Raw genomic sequence first — 16289 nt, forward strand, 5'->3', positions numbered from 1 at the left:
ATTACGGTCTGAGAGAGTTTGGGTTGTGCCTTGAAATCTTTCTGACTTCATATGTTCGTTTTTGGACCCCTCTGGGATCTTCTGTTATCAGGTTTAGATCTCAGATATGCACCCTGGGTTATGCTGTTCTGAAAGATGGATAGCACCCATTTAGAGAGAACTCAGGAAGTTTTGTTGGGAAATGGACAAAATAATCTCCACATTATCGGCTTGTGTTTCTAAAAGATGGACTGCCAAAAGGCTTATGTCACTAACAATTTCTGCCTGTTCAGTCTGTCTGGAGACAGCCAAAGTGTCTCTGCTATTCATTATGATCATCAGCACTTCAGAGAGACAGCCAGGTTTATTTTATAGAGGGATAGTCCAAAAATGAAGTCTTTTTGGCTCTGTATCACACATTAGAGAGCGTCTTGCTCTCATGTGTCTAAAAAATTTCTATGAATTCAAAAAGAACTATAACTGAAGCAGCTGAAGAGAATATAGAATTGAGAAGATTTTTTTGAAAATAAGACACACCGTGTTAAAATTACAATGTTAGACTCCCATAATTATATTTTTAAAAGTTAACCGATAAGTCACATTGGCGTTTATTAAAAATTTTGAGAAGGTAGACCTAAATAACACATCTGCTTAAGTGTGACGTCACACGAATCGGCTTCCGGTTCAAGCGCTGTATGAGGAGACTCAACAAATGGTAATAATAAACGTTTACAAAGCGATGTAATACTTAGAAAATTACAATCACAATATGTATATCCATGCCTAATATCCGAAGGCCAGAAAGTGATTCATTTTTTTTTTTTATAAATTGCTAAAATATTGGTGTCTGTGATGCAGCAAGTTCAGAGTTGTGTACTCCATGATTTTATATAAAATTCACTTTAATGTGTGATCTGACTAGAAAGGGTTCATAAACAAATGAGTTCCCCATTCAAATGAGTAGCGGCTTGGACCCGAAAACTGTATTCGACACTTCACTGATACGCCATGACTTAACAAGTGGATAATTGCATGTTGTAGTTCTCATGACTCCACAACAATTCCTGAAAATGTAAAAGTGTTCAGGACAGAAAATGGAATGAAATATACAAGAAATTATACAAACAAAAAAGAATTGTAGTCACATTCGCTAAAATGTGTATTAAAGTTATAGGTCACTCGAAAATGTCCTCACCATTTATACACACTCACAAACAAGTGGTTCTACAATTTTATGATTCATTTCTTAAAAGATTTAAATGCAAAGAAAAGCAGCCATTGACTTTTATAATCTTTTTTTGTTCCAACTATGTCTGTCAATAGGAATATCACAAATAAAGAAGTGTTTCCAACAAATAAGTCAAAGAGAACAAAATAGTCACTTCTTGATTATCGGACGCGGAGCATTGACGCTTTTGTTAGTTCTGGAGGTAATTAATAAAACTGTATAATAACACTAATACTTAAATGTTTAAACCATTTTAGAATGATCAAATCAACATTTCAGATGTTTTGCAATATGCTCAGCCTGCTGGTTTGTCCATTCACACACATTTTCATCATCACATGATCTCTTATAACAAAATCACACGACTTTTTTAATGTACATACTGGAATTTGTATGGTAAAAGTGTTTCCATAGTACTTTATGTGCAAGATAAAAAGTCTTATCTTATTCAGTTATACGCATACATATATATGCTCAGTTTCAAAATGTATTCACATCTTGGCATTTCCATCCATCGTTTTTTTATGTGCATATGCAAAATGTGCATTAAAATAGGTGGATGGAAACATAGCTAATTTGTGTATTTGTGTTTTGATTGCTTAATTTTAATATAAGTCACACATGGTCTCACTGTAGCCAGAACTTTGACTAAACGATTTAAATTATTGCAGATTAAAAAAAAAAAAAAAACATGGTTTTATTTAGAGAAATCCCTGTGAATAATACCAAAGCCATGTATTGATGTACTTTAAAGCACTAAAAAACCTTTCTATTCTAGCACTAAATTTTGTTAACAAACAAGTTTTAAATAAATAAATAAAATAAAATAAATAGATCTTCTCGTATGTATTGTCTCTTCTTGTTGGAATCTGCTAAATGACAATGTAAATCCATTTTTGTAATTTCCGCCATTATGGGCTGTCTTGTTTTATAAATGCCGAATTAGATGCAAAGCATTGATGGCACACATCATAGTTTAAGCATCTTATGTCGCAGCACATTTTCTGCCTACAGAACAACCTTTGCATTGTGAGCTTGCCAGAGATGCCTTAAAATGTCATCTGTGTAGGGCAGCTCTAGTCTCTTGTGCTGTAGACTTTCTTAAGGGGTGAGGCCTGTTACAGTAAGGGTGAGTTTAAATATAGACGTTTCCACACAGATAAATATAGACCCCCAGTGTACAGTAGGCTAACACACAGTGAAAAAAAAAAAACGGCCCACAGGAGATTGGTGTTTCCTACAGAAACATTACAACCCAGAAGGGCCCTCAAGCATTTTCCTCCTCCTAAAACAAATAAGTCATTTTGCCATTTTGTCTTGAGACAAATTCATCAACGTTGGCAGCACATTTAAATGTCAGACTGCTTGATTCATTGAGGTTGTTATTGTTGAAGTCAGCTCTCCTGCTTTTTCTGCTTTTCTAAGTAGTTGTTTATTTTATTCCATGCTCTATTATAATATGTATTTATTTATTGTACATCTTTGAAAATCAGTATTAAATATATCCGAGTAAATACACTGTTTCTCCATCCTCTTAAATGAACAGAAGTGATAATACAATGGAGAGTAATAGTACATGCAAATAACATTTCTAGTTTAATGTTTCAAGTAAATAATGAAAATGAAAAATGACCAGACGATAAATAATAGGCAGCTCACTTTGTTTGCGGATATGGCAATTTATTTAATTTCATAACAACCACTAATAGCTATGCAAAAGGGAACCTATTTTGAGTGCACGAGGGTGTTTTTGCAATGACAGTTGGTCAAATATTTGTAACCTAGCCTATAATAATGATTGATAAAGAAAGTTATACTGACAATCCGGTGATATTCTCCATTGTGCACGATAATCTTATTAATATCTTGTAGTGTGTACTGTGCCAAGGTTTTCGTATCTTGTAGTGTGCGCATGTTTAAAGGTTGAGATAATAACAAAGTATGGTCAAATGTAGTTCTTACAGTATTAAATGTCAATCTTGTGTGCATATTATATTAGCCTGCAGCGAATTAGACAGACTTTGAAAACGGATGCATGCTAAGTGAAAAACAAAGCCCTTTTCGTTTTTCTGTAACAAACATTTATTCGTTCAGAATGAGAGACATTAGATTAGCTTTTATTAAACACGTCTTGCCCTGTGTTGTTTTAATGAATGCCATTACAATGTGTTTAATTTATTAATTCATTTTGAGATTTTTTCATATTCTAAATAAAGCAAAAGGATTTAAAAATCGAACATTCTTTTCACCCCTACGCAATTTAATTTCCACTATAAAGCCTAAAGAACTTAATTCTTACATTTGCTTTTGCAGCCTACGGCTATACTTTTCACCATACAGTATAAACATACATTATAACGCATGTTTATTACTAAGAAAACCAGAACAACCAAACAAAATTATATTTTAATTGAACACATCACATAAGGTACACATACAGTCCTTTACTGTAGTATTGGGAAAAGTCAAAGCTGAAAATCTATGGTTAAAGCACCAGCCAGCGTTCAAAAGCTGCGATCACAAGCACAGCAGCAGAGGGATATTGAAGTGGTATACAAGAGTATAAAACTATTGGCGAAATAATTCTCCATTATATTCAGCATTAACAATATACTCATGTAAAAAAGCAACATATTTATGGTCATAGAGAGTTTGTGATATCTGTTATATTTCGAGTTTATTAAAATTGGCAAAATCCAGTAGTTTGAAGCGAAAAAAAAAAAGTACAACAAGACTAAGTATTTTGATTGGGGGTGCTTTAATTCAATGTTATTAACATTTTAATGTGCAAAAATTTATTTATTACAAGTAGTTTTCTACATTTTATGGTTTGACATCTAAAACCACTTTAGTAATACATAATTTGTTTCATTTTAACTTTTTATTTTTGATATTCTGTTCATGTTCAATTGACTTTATTTCCCAACAGACCTATTTTAATACTTCCTTATAAAAACATTTAAAAGAGTTTCAGTTGATGTGGTTTTCAAAATCTAATAAAAATTCAGTGTCTTACAAATATTTAATGTCTGTAAAAACAGGGAGGATGAGGGTGAGCAGCGTTTTACAGCATATCTGATCTTTGAAGTTAAAAAGGGAGATGGGAAAGCTTTGAAGTGGATGTCGGGTTTAAGAGCAAGAGTTTGATGAGTCAGGCTTGAAGTCCTCATAAATCACATGTAAGCCCTCCAGTGCTTTTTTCATTCTCTTTTCTTCCCCTTTGTAGGTTAGGGGACCAAACTAGTGTTAACCGTTCCTGTAATAAACGCTTTAAAAGTAGAAGGCCGGACATGACACTTAAAATCACAAGACTCGTGTGTACATACAGAGACACCAATGCAGGAACTGACCTTTTGTTCATTGAATACAGATACATCATTTCTCATACTCATGTCATGCTGACCAAGAGGGCCTCATTTCTCTTCTTCTTCTATATGTCTCTAGTTTTGTACAGAAACGGAGCACATTGAAACTGTTCACAGTTCTGACAGCAGTTGACTATTTGACAGCAATTCAGTGTCTGTTATTGAGTTACTGTAGACTCACTGTTGTTTTTCTCTCATTATTGGCACTGTGATTCCATGATCTGATCTCTGCTGCAGTCTCGTAATACCTCTGCACTCACTAGCTGTTTCCATTGTTGTGCATTTTTTAGAAATATTGCAGGAAATTGCTTAATAGAAATACCAAGTTGTGGATACTTTTTTAAAATCTGCATAAAAATTGTGTTAAACTTTTTATCCGATAAGGAATACTTAACATAAAATGTACTGAATATGGTTAAGCATGAGTATTAACATTTTTTTTGTAAAGTTGTCAACTTCTTATTTTTTTTTTTTTACAGTGAATAATTTGCTCACTCAAACTAATGAAACATGAAAAATGACATTCAGTGAATTGTCTCAAATTCAGCTTGGTCAACCCAGCCCATGTTGCTGGTACAGTATGAGCAGCACATGTAGCATTTAAGCAAAACTATTGGGCATAACTTTTTTATTTATTTATTTATTTTTTGCTGTATTTGTGGAATTTTCAATACTAGTATTGAAATCGAAACCACTCTAAGACTTGGAAGCCAGAACAGCAAAACCCATTTAGTTAAAAGTTATTATTATTATTGCTGCTTGTTCAAACTACTTCTATATATAAGCTGAATCAACACAATTCTTGAGGGTTTTTATGGGATAACTTTATTGTTTTATGTTCAATCCACTTAATTTTGTAAACAATTAAGTTAGCTTAATTGATTTGAGTTGAGACATGACAAAATTTACAGTGTATAATTTTAGAGACATTATTTTAATGTTGAAAAACGTACATACTGTAGTACACAGACCTTCTGCATTCTTCAACAGCTACATTACACTCGTAATAAAAGGCGTTAAGTTTGCATGGGCCGGTATAAGATTCTGACGGTATAAAAACCCCCAATAAATGTTTAAAACAATCAAAAAAAATTGGAAATATACGAGTCACAGAAAGACCTCTGCTTTAGTCTATGCCTTATTTAAATGTCTAATAGCTCCTGGTATGAAACTATTTTTGTATAGTTTTATTCTACAGCCTTACTAAAAACCTGTGACTGGAAGGAAGGAGCTGAAACTCTTGAGTGTAAGGGATAAGCAGGGTCGCTTAAAATTTCATTTCTCTTTAGCTGCCTGGTGTACACAGCCTTCAGATTGGCTAGTGACACCCCAGTCAGCTTTTTGGACCACTTAACAATTTGATTTAGTGTGTTTTTATTCTTAATAGAAAGATTCCCAAACCATGGCACCAAAGAAAAAGATACAACGAAGAAAAGCAGGGTAAAAAAAATCATCATGCGTTTATCAATATGGAAACGGTTTAAGTTTGTCAAACAAAATAGTTGATGGTGCCTCATTTTACACACTGCTTCACAATTCTCATCAAAGGAGAGTTTAAAGTCAATAATTGTGCCAAGGTATTTGTAGGATTGCACACTTTCGACAGTCTGATTTTTAATGGAAGTGTTCACCTGTGTGTGGAGAAACATTTGGTTACCCTTGCAACAGACAAAAAAAAAAGTTGTCATCTTTAAGAATGTGCATAATGTCATCAAGGAGGAGGAATTGGTATCTGTCTTCAATAAAAAAGGCCTGAATAGTCTTGCTATTCTGAATAGTGTGGTCTTACCTTAAGAGACAAACATGAACTTTGAGCCATTACCTCAACTTGTCTTTCATCTATTTTGACTTTGTTTGAAAGAGGTGTACAGAAAAGCTTCTGTACTTCTGGTCAGCATCATCAATGTGATGAAACCCATTGTAAAGGACATTAAAAGTAAATATGTAGCATTGTGGTGGATTATGTCAGGTGGTATTCATGGCATTGGGTATTCCACTTTTCCAGATAAATGATCTAATACTGTGTACTGATGCCCTTTGCCATTTATATCATCATGAACCCCTAGATTAAATGATATTTTAACAACATCTAAACCTGGCATTAAAGGGATAGTTCACCCAAAAATGACAATTGTCATCATTTACTCTTCCTCTGCTTGTTCCAAACCTGTTTTAGTTTCTTTTTTCTGTTGAACTTGCATTGTATTTTTTGTTCATGTCATAAATCTTAATGCTTGCTTTTTTTGTGTTCAACAGAAGATGGAACCAATTGAGTGTGAGTAAATAGTGAGGAAATGTTAATTTTAGGGATGAACTATCCCTTTAAAAACATATTTTTGTGTCTCTTATCGATTTAACCCATACCAATGGGTTTTATTAATATAAATTGATGTATGGTATGTTTTTTTAGCCCATGTTATCAATTTACACATATATTCAGGTGACCATTTGTTCCAGGGCTGTCATTTAACAAATAACATGAAGGTTAGCATTAACACATATCTTAGCATTGATCACCAAGATCCTTTTCCTCAGTTCAGATGCATTTATCTTAATTCTAGAACGCCTTGTACAGTTTGAAAGTGCATCCCAGACACCTCATATATTTCAATTCATTATTGAATTGACATGTCGGTCTTGCTCTAGTTGCTTTTCCAGTAACGCGTGTCTGAAGATATTTTCATCCTAGTCCTCTAACCATCGCTTGCTGTATCTGTCGATCTGCTGATGTGATACAGGCCAGTGAACGCTCATATGTCGGGGGATCTTATGTTTTTGTCATGAATGCATGTGATGGAAAATTTTGTAAGATTCGTGTCTGGGGTTGAAAATGTGAGTGAATTTTTCCTCTTGGTTTGTGATGTACAGTAGTTGCTCATGCAGTATGATTTCATATTCATGAAATCAGGACATTCAAGTCTCTCTCTCTCTCTCTCTCTCTCTCTCCTTTTCCCTTCTTCAGTGTTTGCTGTCTCAGCCAAAGTTCTGGGCTGTGGAAGTGACATCTCTGTGTCTGAGGACTAAGCTGGAGAGAGGAAGCTCACGGAGAGTTGAACGTGCCATGATGCAAACACAGGTAAAATGCTGTACAGGTGCACATCTACTTACATTCAAAAATATAGCTTATTTAACCAAATACTGTTATAGGTTCTGATCCTGATCTGATATATTTAAAAGAATCGTTTCAAGATGTATTAAAATACTCTATTTAAGAATCATTTTGCAGCACAAAAAATACAAAGTAGTTGTCATTTTAAGTATAGCATTTTTAAAATTTAGAATGGTCACTTGTTTTTTACATACAATATATAAATTAAGTTCATAAAAGATTAACTGGTCACTTTATTAGGTACACCTGTCCAACTGCTTGTTAACGCAAATTTGTAATTTCTAATGCACTCAATGCATTTAGAAATGTGGACATGGTCAAGACAATCTGCTGCAGTTTAAATTAAGCATCAGAGTGGGGAAGAATCACACACAACTATCTCTAGGGTTTACAGAGAATGGTCTAAAAAAGACAAAATTACCAGTGAGTGGCAGTTCTGTGGGCACAAATGCCTTGTTAATGTCAGAGGAGAATGGCCAGACTGGTTTGAGCTTATAGAAAGGCAACAGTAACTTAAATTACCACTCGTTACAACCAAAGTATGAAGAAGAGCATCTCTGAACACACAACATGTCGAATCTTGAGGTGGATGGGCTACAGCAGCATTAGACTACACCCCGAGCCACTCCTCTCAGCTAAGAGCAGGAAACTGAGGCTACAATTGGCATAGGCTCACCAAAATTGGACAATAGAAGATGCCTGGTCTGAGTCTCAATTTTCGCTGCAACATTTGAATGATAGAGGCAGAATTTGGCATCAACGGCATGAAAGCATGGATCCATCCTGCCTTGTATCAACTGTTTAGGCTGGTGGTGGTGTTGTAATGGTGTGAGGGATATATTTTCTTGGCACACTTTGGGCCCATTAGTACCAATTGAGCATCGTGTCAATGCCACAGCCTACCTGAATATTCTTGCTGACCATGTCCAACCTTTTATGATCACAGTGTCTCATTTTCTGATGGCTACTTCCAGCAGGATAATGTACCATGTCATAAAGTGGGAATCATTTCTTGAACATGACAATGAGTTCACTATACTCAAATGGCCTCCACAGTCACCAGAGCTCAATCCAATACAGCTTTTTTGTGATGGGGTGGAACAGGAGATTCACATCATGGATGTGCAGCCAACAAATCTGCAACAGCTGTGTGATGCTATCTTGTCAATATGGACCAAAATCTCTGAGAAATATTTGCAGGACCTTGTTAATCTATGCCACGATAGATTAAGGCTGCTCTGAAAGCAAAAGCGGGTCCAACCTGGCACTAGTGGGGTGTACCTAATAAAGTGGCCAGTGAGTTTATTTGTACTGTTTTTAGTCGAAATCGTTAGCCCTCCTGTGAAACTTAAAATCTTTTTTCTAATATTTCCCAAGTGCTGTTTAACAGAGAGAAGGTTTTGTTTAACACATTTTTGTTGCCATAATAGTTTTAATAACCAGTTTTTAATAGCTAATTTATTTTTGTCATAATAGTACATAATATTTTACTATTTGCAAGATAATAATATTTGGCTTAATGTGCAGTTTAAGGGCTTAACTAAGTTAATTCGGATAACTAGGCAGGTTAGGATAATTTGGCAAGCCATTGAACAACAGTGGTTTGTTCTGTTGAGTTTCCAGACAACAACAAAAAAAAATACATATGAAATACTGTAAAAATATCCTTGCTCTTTATAAACCCTTGGAAAATAGTTATTGCAGTGTATATGTGTATGGATATATATCTTCTTTAAAATATATTTTTAAAAAATCACTATAGGTAGTTTGAGACGATGCATTAGTTTTGGTGCGTGTCTGTAAATGACCTTTTGCACCATGTACACAATAGGATATTTCATCACAGACTCATGCTACACAGGCTTTTAAACTTTTGATTCACTTTCAACGTTCACTAAGTTCAGTGTACTGCATCCAATATTTTTAAGTACCCAGAGAAATGAGATTTTAGATTTCCTCTTGTTTTAGCGTCATTTTTATGTTTGTGGAAGAGAAATAAGCCCAAGGGAGGAGGATGCTTTGACTTCCCTTTGGCTGCTTCCTGTTTCCTCTGTCATTTTTCATGACGTTTTGTCACCATGTTTTACTGAGGACAAGCCAAACAGTAAACGCAGGGAAGTGCTGATATGTTCGGATTGTGTTTTTGCACATTTCTGTGTTGCTGGATTTTAGGGAGGGTTGGAGATGGGAGTTGTTGCCCTGTGATCTGGAGAAAGCAGGACAGCCTGGCTTCTCCTGTTCTTCTGGTCAAAATTCATGTATGGCTTCCACAATTTAAAGAAGAGACGAAAGGGTTGTCGTGAGAACTGCAAAAATGAGTTGTGGCAGTCCACATTTCAAGTGCAGAGCTCAAATTGTCAAACTAGAAATGCGAACAAAAAATAAAAATTCCAACACAAATGTATAATGAATTTTACATATTTACAAATTTAAGAAAATTAGTAAATGATTTTCAAGCAGGACAGAGTTTTACTAAAGCAAGACTTCTTGACATACTACTTTTTAACAGCATATATATACACGCACACAACAGTTCTGTTTGGTTCTCAGATCTTATTGGATGATAGCCATGCGAAAATATTTAATTTCGTGAATTAGCAGGCCAAAGAAATTGACTGTTGGCATTCCGCCACAAGATGGCGACTGCATAGTAAGTCCTTAGGAAGAAAAACTACAGCTGAACAAATCATTATAGAAAAGGTAAGTGACATTCTAAGTAAGTCTCTCTCTCTTTTGTATTTTATAGTGCTGTGTTTAGACCATAGTAATCTGGTAGTGTTTGTTTTACTTTAGCTATTTCAGGGCTAATTTTTGTAATCTGATGATTGCAACAGAGAAATACTGGGGAATCTCTGTAGACTGATTGCACTTCCTGCTGTTCAACCTTAGCAAAATCAACTGTTTTGTCATCACTTTATGCTAGAGAATCATTCAAATACTAGCTCTAAAGTGACATTTGTGAAGTAGCAATGGTTTCTGCTGTTCTGACGTCAGCTGCATGAATAGCAGAAGAAAGTAGTTCATTGTACAAAAGGATATTTAAAACTCTCCATGTTTCATTTAAATTTTTTTATACAAGATTATGTTGTCAAACTTGTATAAATGAAATATTGCACTCGTAGCAGTGCGATATGGCTGTATATCGTCAACATTTATTTGGGCAGAAGTCACTATATAAAGTTTAAAACCAGAGTTGAAATTCGTTGTTGGAGTCTATGTATACAGTATACGTGTAGAGTGTTCAGTTTTTGCATTTACATTTACAGCATCATTTACACTATTTATAACACAGAGTTTTATGCAATCCCCTGCATTTCTCTCTTTTAAAAGGATGTATTGTAAATAACTCAGTGCTGCTAAAAAAAAAGAGTATATGAAGTCTTGCTGGAGTCAAACTTTGTCCTGCTGCTGATGACATCCCTCTTTCTGTAGCTGAGTGACGCTCATCGTTGTGGCCATGAGCTGTGCAGGTGATCATCAGTTTAGAGCAGAAAACCGAAGGCTGAGATCAAACGCTCTCTCTGTGAACACCTGACTGATGGAAGGTCATCAGCACACAGAGTCTGTCGTGACTCATTGCTCGCAACTTTTCTGATCGCTTTGCTCCTTGCTTTAAGTTTTGAAGTGTTTGCCCTGTGGAGCTGCTCTCTGATGTCCCAGAACTCCATATGACAGATCGCTGAGGGAGTCTGACTCCAGCAGGACGACAGGAGATCACAGCCACTCACACAAACACCTGTCCATCACAGAGTCAGAGGAACATGAAGCGCTCAGCAGATCTACTGCTGACGCTAGTGAGTTCAGTCATCCTGAGAGCCACAGCAGTACGTTCTCATGCCTGTTTTCAACCAGCATGAAGTGGTTGCTAGTGAAAACCCTGTTTTAAACACCTGCTTTAATCAACTTTATATCTACATTCACACTTTTTCCTATTTTATGTTTAAACTAAAAGTTTTGCATTACTGAAAAAAGAAAAGTAGTTTTTTAACTGAGTGTTGCTGAATAGTTTAAACTTTAGAGGCTGCATTTATCGGAAGCTGCAACCATTTTTTCCACGTATTGTGATGCAGTTCCTCAAGAAATTGCAAATTGCAAAACAGTGGGTGTGGCTTGTTTTTCCTACTGCGAGCTGATTGGATGTAGTAAAGTGGGCATTTTATTCAGTAAGATCAGGAAAAGGGATTCAGGAGAGTCATTACAATCTAACAGACACCTCCTCCTCAGCCTTTCTGTTTGTTGTCATAGTGCTGTCAAAACTGACAGTTGGAGGGGCGTGGTTAAGCATGTTAACCAGGCCCAAAACTTCAGACAGACATAATTTGGGAATTTAACTGAAAACAAACAGGAAGTGCATTTGCAGATTTGAATTAGAGATTACAAGAGCAAACCTTTTTTGGGGGGTGGCACAGTGGCTCAATTGTTAGCATAGTCGCCTCATAGCAAGAAGCTGACTGGTTTGAGTCCAGGCTGGGCCAGTTGGTCTTTCTGTGTGGAGTTTGCATGTTCTCCCCATGTTTGCGTAGGTTTCCTCCGGGTGCTCCAATTTCCCCCAGTCCCAAGAAATATGCTATAGGTAAATTGAATGAACTACAATGGTCGTAGTGTATGTGAATGTGAGAGTTTATGGGTGTTTTCCAATACTGGGTTGTGGCAGGAAGGGCATCCACTGTGTAAAACATATGCTGGAATAGTTGCCGGTTCATTCCGTTGTGGTGACCTCACGGAATGACTTAGCCGAAGAAAAATAAATTCACATTTTTTCTTAATGACATGCCAGATGAATTGCTCTATGTGAGCTAACAAAATAATATGGATAGTTTTGATTTCATATGTAATTTAAGGCCATGCCCACACTAATACGTTTTAGTTTTGCTCTGGCCTTCTTTTCACATTGAGATGGCAATTTTAGGAAACAAAAAGATATCTTTTTGAAAGAGCTGTCCAGCGTGGATAAATCTGATGACAGCGTTTTTGTGTTGCTGTGTGGATTCGAAAGGCTTTCGAAATTGACGCAGTCAAGTTACCTATTCAACTAACATGGTGAACGTGATTTAAACAAACCTGTCAACATTAGGATGTGAAAATAATGGATAAAATGGAACTACACATAGCACGTTTGCACTACATTTACAATAATTGGAAGTTGTGCCAGAGATGTCTTGAGACGGCATATTTTCTATTACAATAAAATTATTATTTACATTAAAATATTTGATTACAGATGATTCGTGAAATGCACTGTTAAAAATATTATTTACAGGACATACAAGAGTTGTTTTATTTAGAAAAGATACTGCTTGTGTTATACGTTTAATGTGAAAAACATTGAAAATAATAAATTATCCCAAAAAATAAATAATAACATCAAAAAAAGGAAAAATTATAGGAAAAAACCGTCTGTTTGTTTTAGGCAATGCATGTTTTAATTTCAGTTGTTCAGCGTTGATGTGCACCCTTCATTCAAAAATCTCTCACTTGTGATATGTGAGGGTTGACAAGTATGCATCAAAGCAGATGTTTTGGATGCTGTCTGTTTTAACAGCTTTTTAAAAGAGTAATGAGAGTTTGTACATGCTCCATATTGCCTCTCTTTAAAGGACACAGAATGTTTAATGGGAGCTATTGTTTAGCAGCTGAAGCAGACGACAATTGTCAACGTTTTGCTTTGAAGTTTCAAAGAGAAGTACATAAATGGCATATACTGAACATTTTTTACAATTAATTTAAAAATGTGCTAGTTTCACATTCAATGTAATCAGTTCAAAAAGATTTTGAGTCTTCAGTCTGATTCCCTGACCAGTCGTGACATTTCATGAATATTGCACTGACTCTTATCTCGTCGTTCTCACTGCGGTTTGAGTTTTACAATGTTTTTTTGACAAACTTAATTTCCTCAACCTCCTCTGGCCTTTGCTCTCAGATCAAGCGTTTGCAGTACGTATTCTGAAGTGGCAGAGAGGCTCTTTGCCTATGTGCTCTGCATTTCCCTCCCAGTTTGAAGCCACCGGTATGTAGGCCATGGAGTGGGCCAGGACTTCTTAAAACCTTGCATTCCCTTTGTGCATTCAGAAGAGCAGAGTCTGGTGCATTGTTGGATTAGAGGCGCTCTTTGTCACCACACAATTTGGCTGTGCAGGGTTTCCATCACTGCTATCGACTGCTGTTCTCTTATTTTTTCATGTAGGACTCTGATTAGGTGTTGGATGCTGTAGATTTCTCTCAACATAAAATTGCCTTTCAGTGCTTAATCAATAATTTCCCTGAAATAGAAGTTGACATCTTGGGTATTTGGTATGGATTTGGGATTCTCATGTCATTGCTGAAAACAAAAGAGACTTTAATTTTGCAATAACTAAATTTAAGTGTAATTTAGCAAAGTACCTCATTTTAAAGTAGCTATGTTTAGTTTTTATTAAAAAAAATACGATGCAGTAATGACTGGCTGCTCTTGCCACAAAGTATTTTTATGATTGTAAAAAGTTTATTTAAATCTGTCTTGGCTGCTTTTAGCTTATTTTAGTACTTTTTTTCTTGTTTCTTTATTAATATATAGTTAATATGAACTAAATGCCTCCTTAAAGTCCTAGTTTTACTAATACTGCACTAAAGCAGTTGTTTTATTTTAATGCTAGACTGCATTTGAATTGCTATGAATGTGTTCTTTCTCCAATACTCTTTTACACAAGTATGCTGAGTCATGAAGCAGTGCTCAATGATGTCGTTTCCTCCTGTCGTTGAATGTGGCTCTTAGAGTTCCTCCATGGAAAGGTTTGCATGTAATCCACACTAAACTGCCAAATTATCAACTCTAGGGCAGTTTACTTCACCCCTTTTTTTACCTAAGAAGCTGTCATTTATGGGTCTTGTGTCACTGAAAATTAGTGGCTTCCAGTTTGGGTTCTATGCTTCAGTCGGTTTTCATTATTGTGTCTTTCGGTTTTTGAGGTTTGCATGCTATAAGTTAACAAATTTGTTTTTCTTTGGTTTCCTGCCAGCACCACCCAAAAAATGGATTGTACATTATATAAGTGTTTTTTAATTTTATTCCTTAAAGTGGAAGAGATGCACTCAGTCAAGTTTACATTATTTTGTAAATTGGTCTCCACTTTTATGAAAATATATTAAACTCCATTAATGAAACAAGCTTGTGGGCATGGAGCTGGTGAAAATACAAGCATCAGATGTGTGTGTGTCTAATATATAAAAAATATGTTTATTCTATTTTTCTTTTTCCTGCTTTTAATTACCGATCGTTTCATGCACTTTGGCTCACTCTCTGTATTATGCTGCCTGACCGGGTTTCAACCATGGTTTCAACAAGGTCCGGTGCCAACGTCATGGAGAGGGTGCTCGCTGCAGAGCCATTTGAGGAGAGCTGAGCTCCAGCGAGGGGGAGCATGAGCTGTCGCTCCTCCTCCTGTAAGCTGTTTTAATGCGTACACCAACCCCACCCCTAACCCTACCCCCAGTGACATCACTCGTAGAAGAAGTGCAAAAAAGGTGGAGCTCAAGCTTAAGCTCCCCCTCGCTGGAGCTCAGCTCTCCTCAAATGGCTCTGCAGCGAGCACCACTTGACGTCATGGGGTACTTTAATTTTTCACTACTACAACTCGTCACTTCTATTCATGTTCAAACCAAACTTAAGATCGGGCCTTTTTTCTCCTGGCAGTTTTTATGTCCTTTATTCATGTAGAGAGATTGTGTGTGTCAACTTGAAAAGTAAATATGTCTTGACATAATCCACAAAGACGTGACTTAGTAAGGCATGAAGTTATGTGCTTAAATAATTGCAGTAGTCTGTAAATCCCTTTTGTCAGGCAGTGCTGGAAATAAATATTTTTTTATATATTAGACACAAATTTGATGGCTGTATTTGCAACAGCTCCATGTCCACAACTTTTACGCATTGGGTTAAATTAGGCTGTCTTGTCTCTGTGTTCAGTCCATTACTTCCACTGTATATGTTCAGCTGAAGGAATGGAACTGTGACGTCAGATACAGCGACGTTCCTAGATGACGGCGCCTTTGTGCTAAAAACTACAGTAAACCATACCCTTTTCTTCAAAATGGATTCATTAATCGAGTTTAATATATTTTCATTAAAATGGAAACCAATTTACCAAATAATGTAAACTTGACTGTGAACTTCACTTTAAAGTCTCCATGAAAGAATACTGGATCTTTTTTTAATGGATATTTCAGGATATTAATGGATATTTTTTTACTATAAATTACTTGTTCACAATAAAGAAGAATATCTAGATACACTTTAAGAGCACACTCTTTAAAATGAATGTTTTTGATTTAGTCAACTCACTACAATTATTTTAATTAGTATCAGATAACAGCAAATAAGCTTTAAACACAAAGATATGGAAATAAAGTTTAAATTTTTCTAGTGGTGAAATCCTTTTTCAAGTGTAATTGTATAGCACTTTCACAATAATTGTTGTTTCGAAGCAGCTGTACAAAAGTAGCACATTATTGCATTACAATCTAATACGGCAAAGTTAAGGTTATTAGCTTAATTTGAGCTGGATCTTGCTGGATCCTGTTCTACGAAATGTCAGATATTTGTGTTTTGTGTTCCAGTATTTATTTTAATTCA

General features: G+C 35.7%; 1 protein-coding gene across 2 annotated transcripts in view; it reads left to right on the forward strand.

The window, feature by feature from the left end:
- The window catches only part of ttc27 (tetratricopeptide repeat domain 27), a 149728-nt gene that overhangs the window by 82848 nt on the left and 50591 nt on the right, over nt 1-16289 (forward strand). For both annotated transcript variants that reach the window (NM_173285.2, XM_073926958.1), the window contains 1 exon segment: nt 7535-7648. In NM_173285.2, coding sequence (NP_775392.2) covers nt 7535-7648 — 114 coding nt within the window.

Source organism: Danio rerio, chromosome 17 (assembly GCF_049306965.1).
Source record: "Danio rerio strain Tuebingen ecotype United States chromosome 17, GRCz12tu, whole genome shotgun sequence".
In the NCBI taxonomy this organism is placed as follows: Eukaryota; Metazoa; Chordata; class Actinopteri; order Cypriniformes; family Danionidae; genus Danio; species Danio rerio.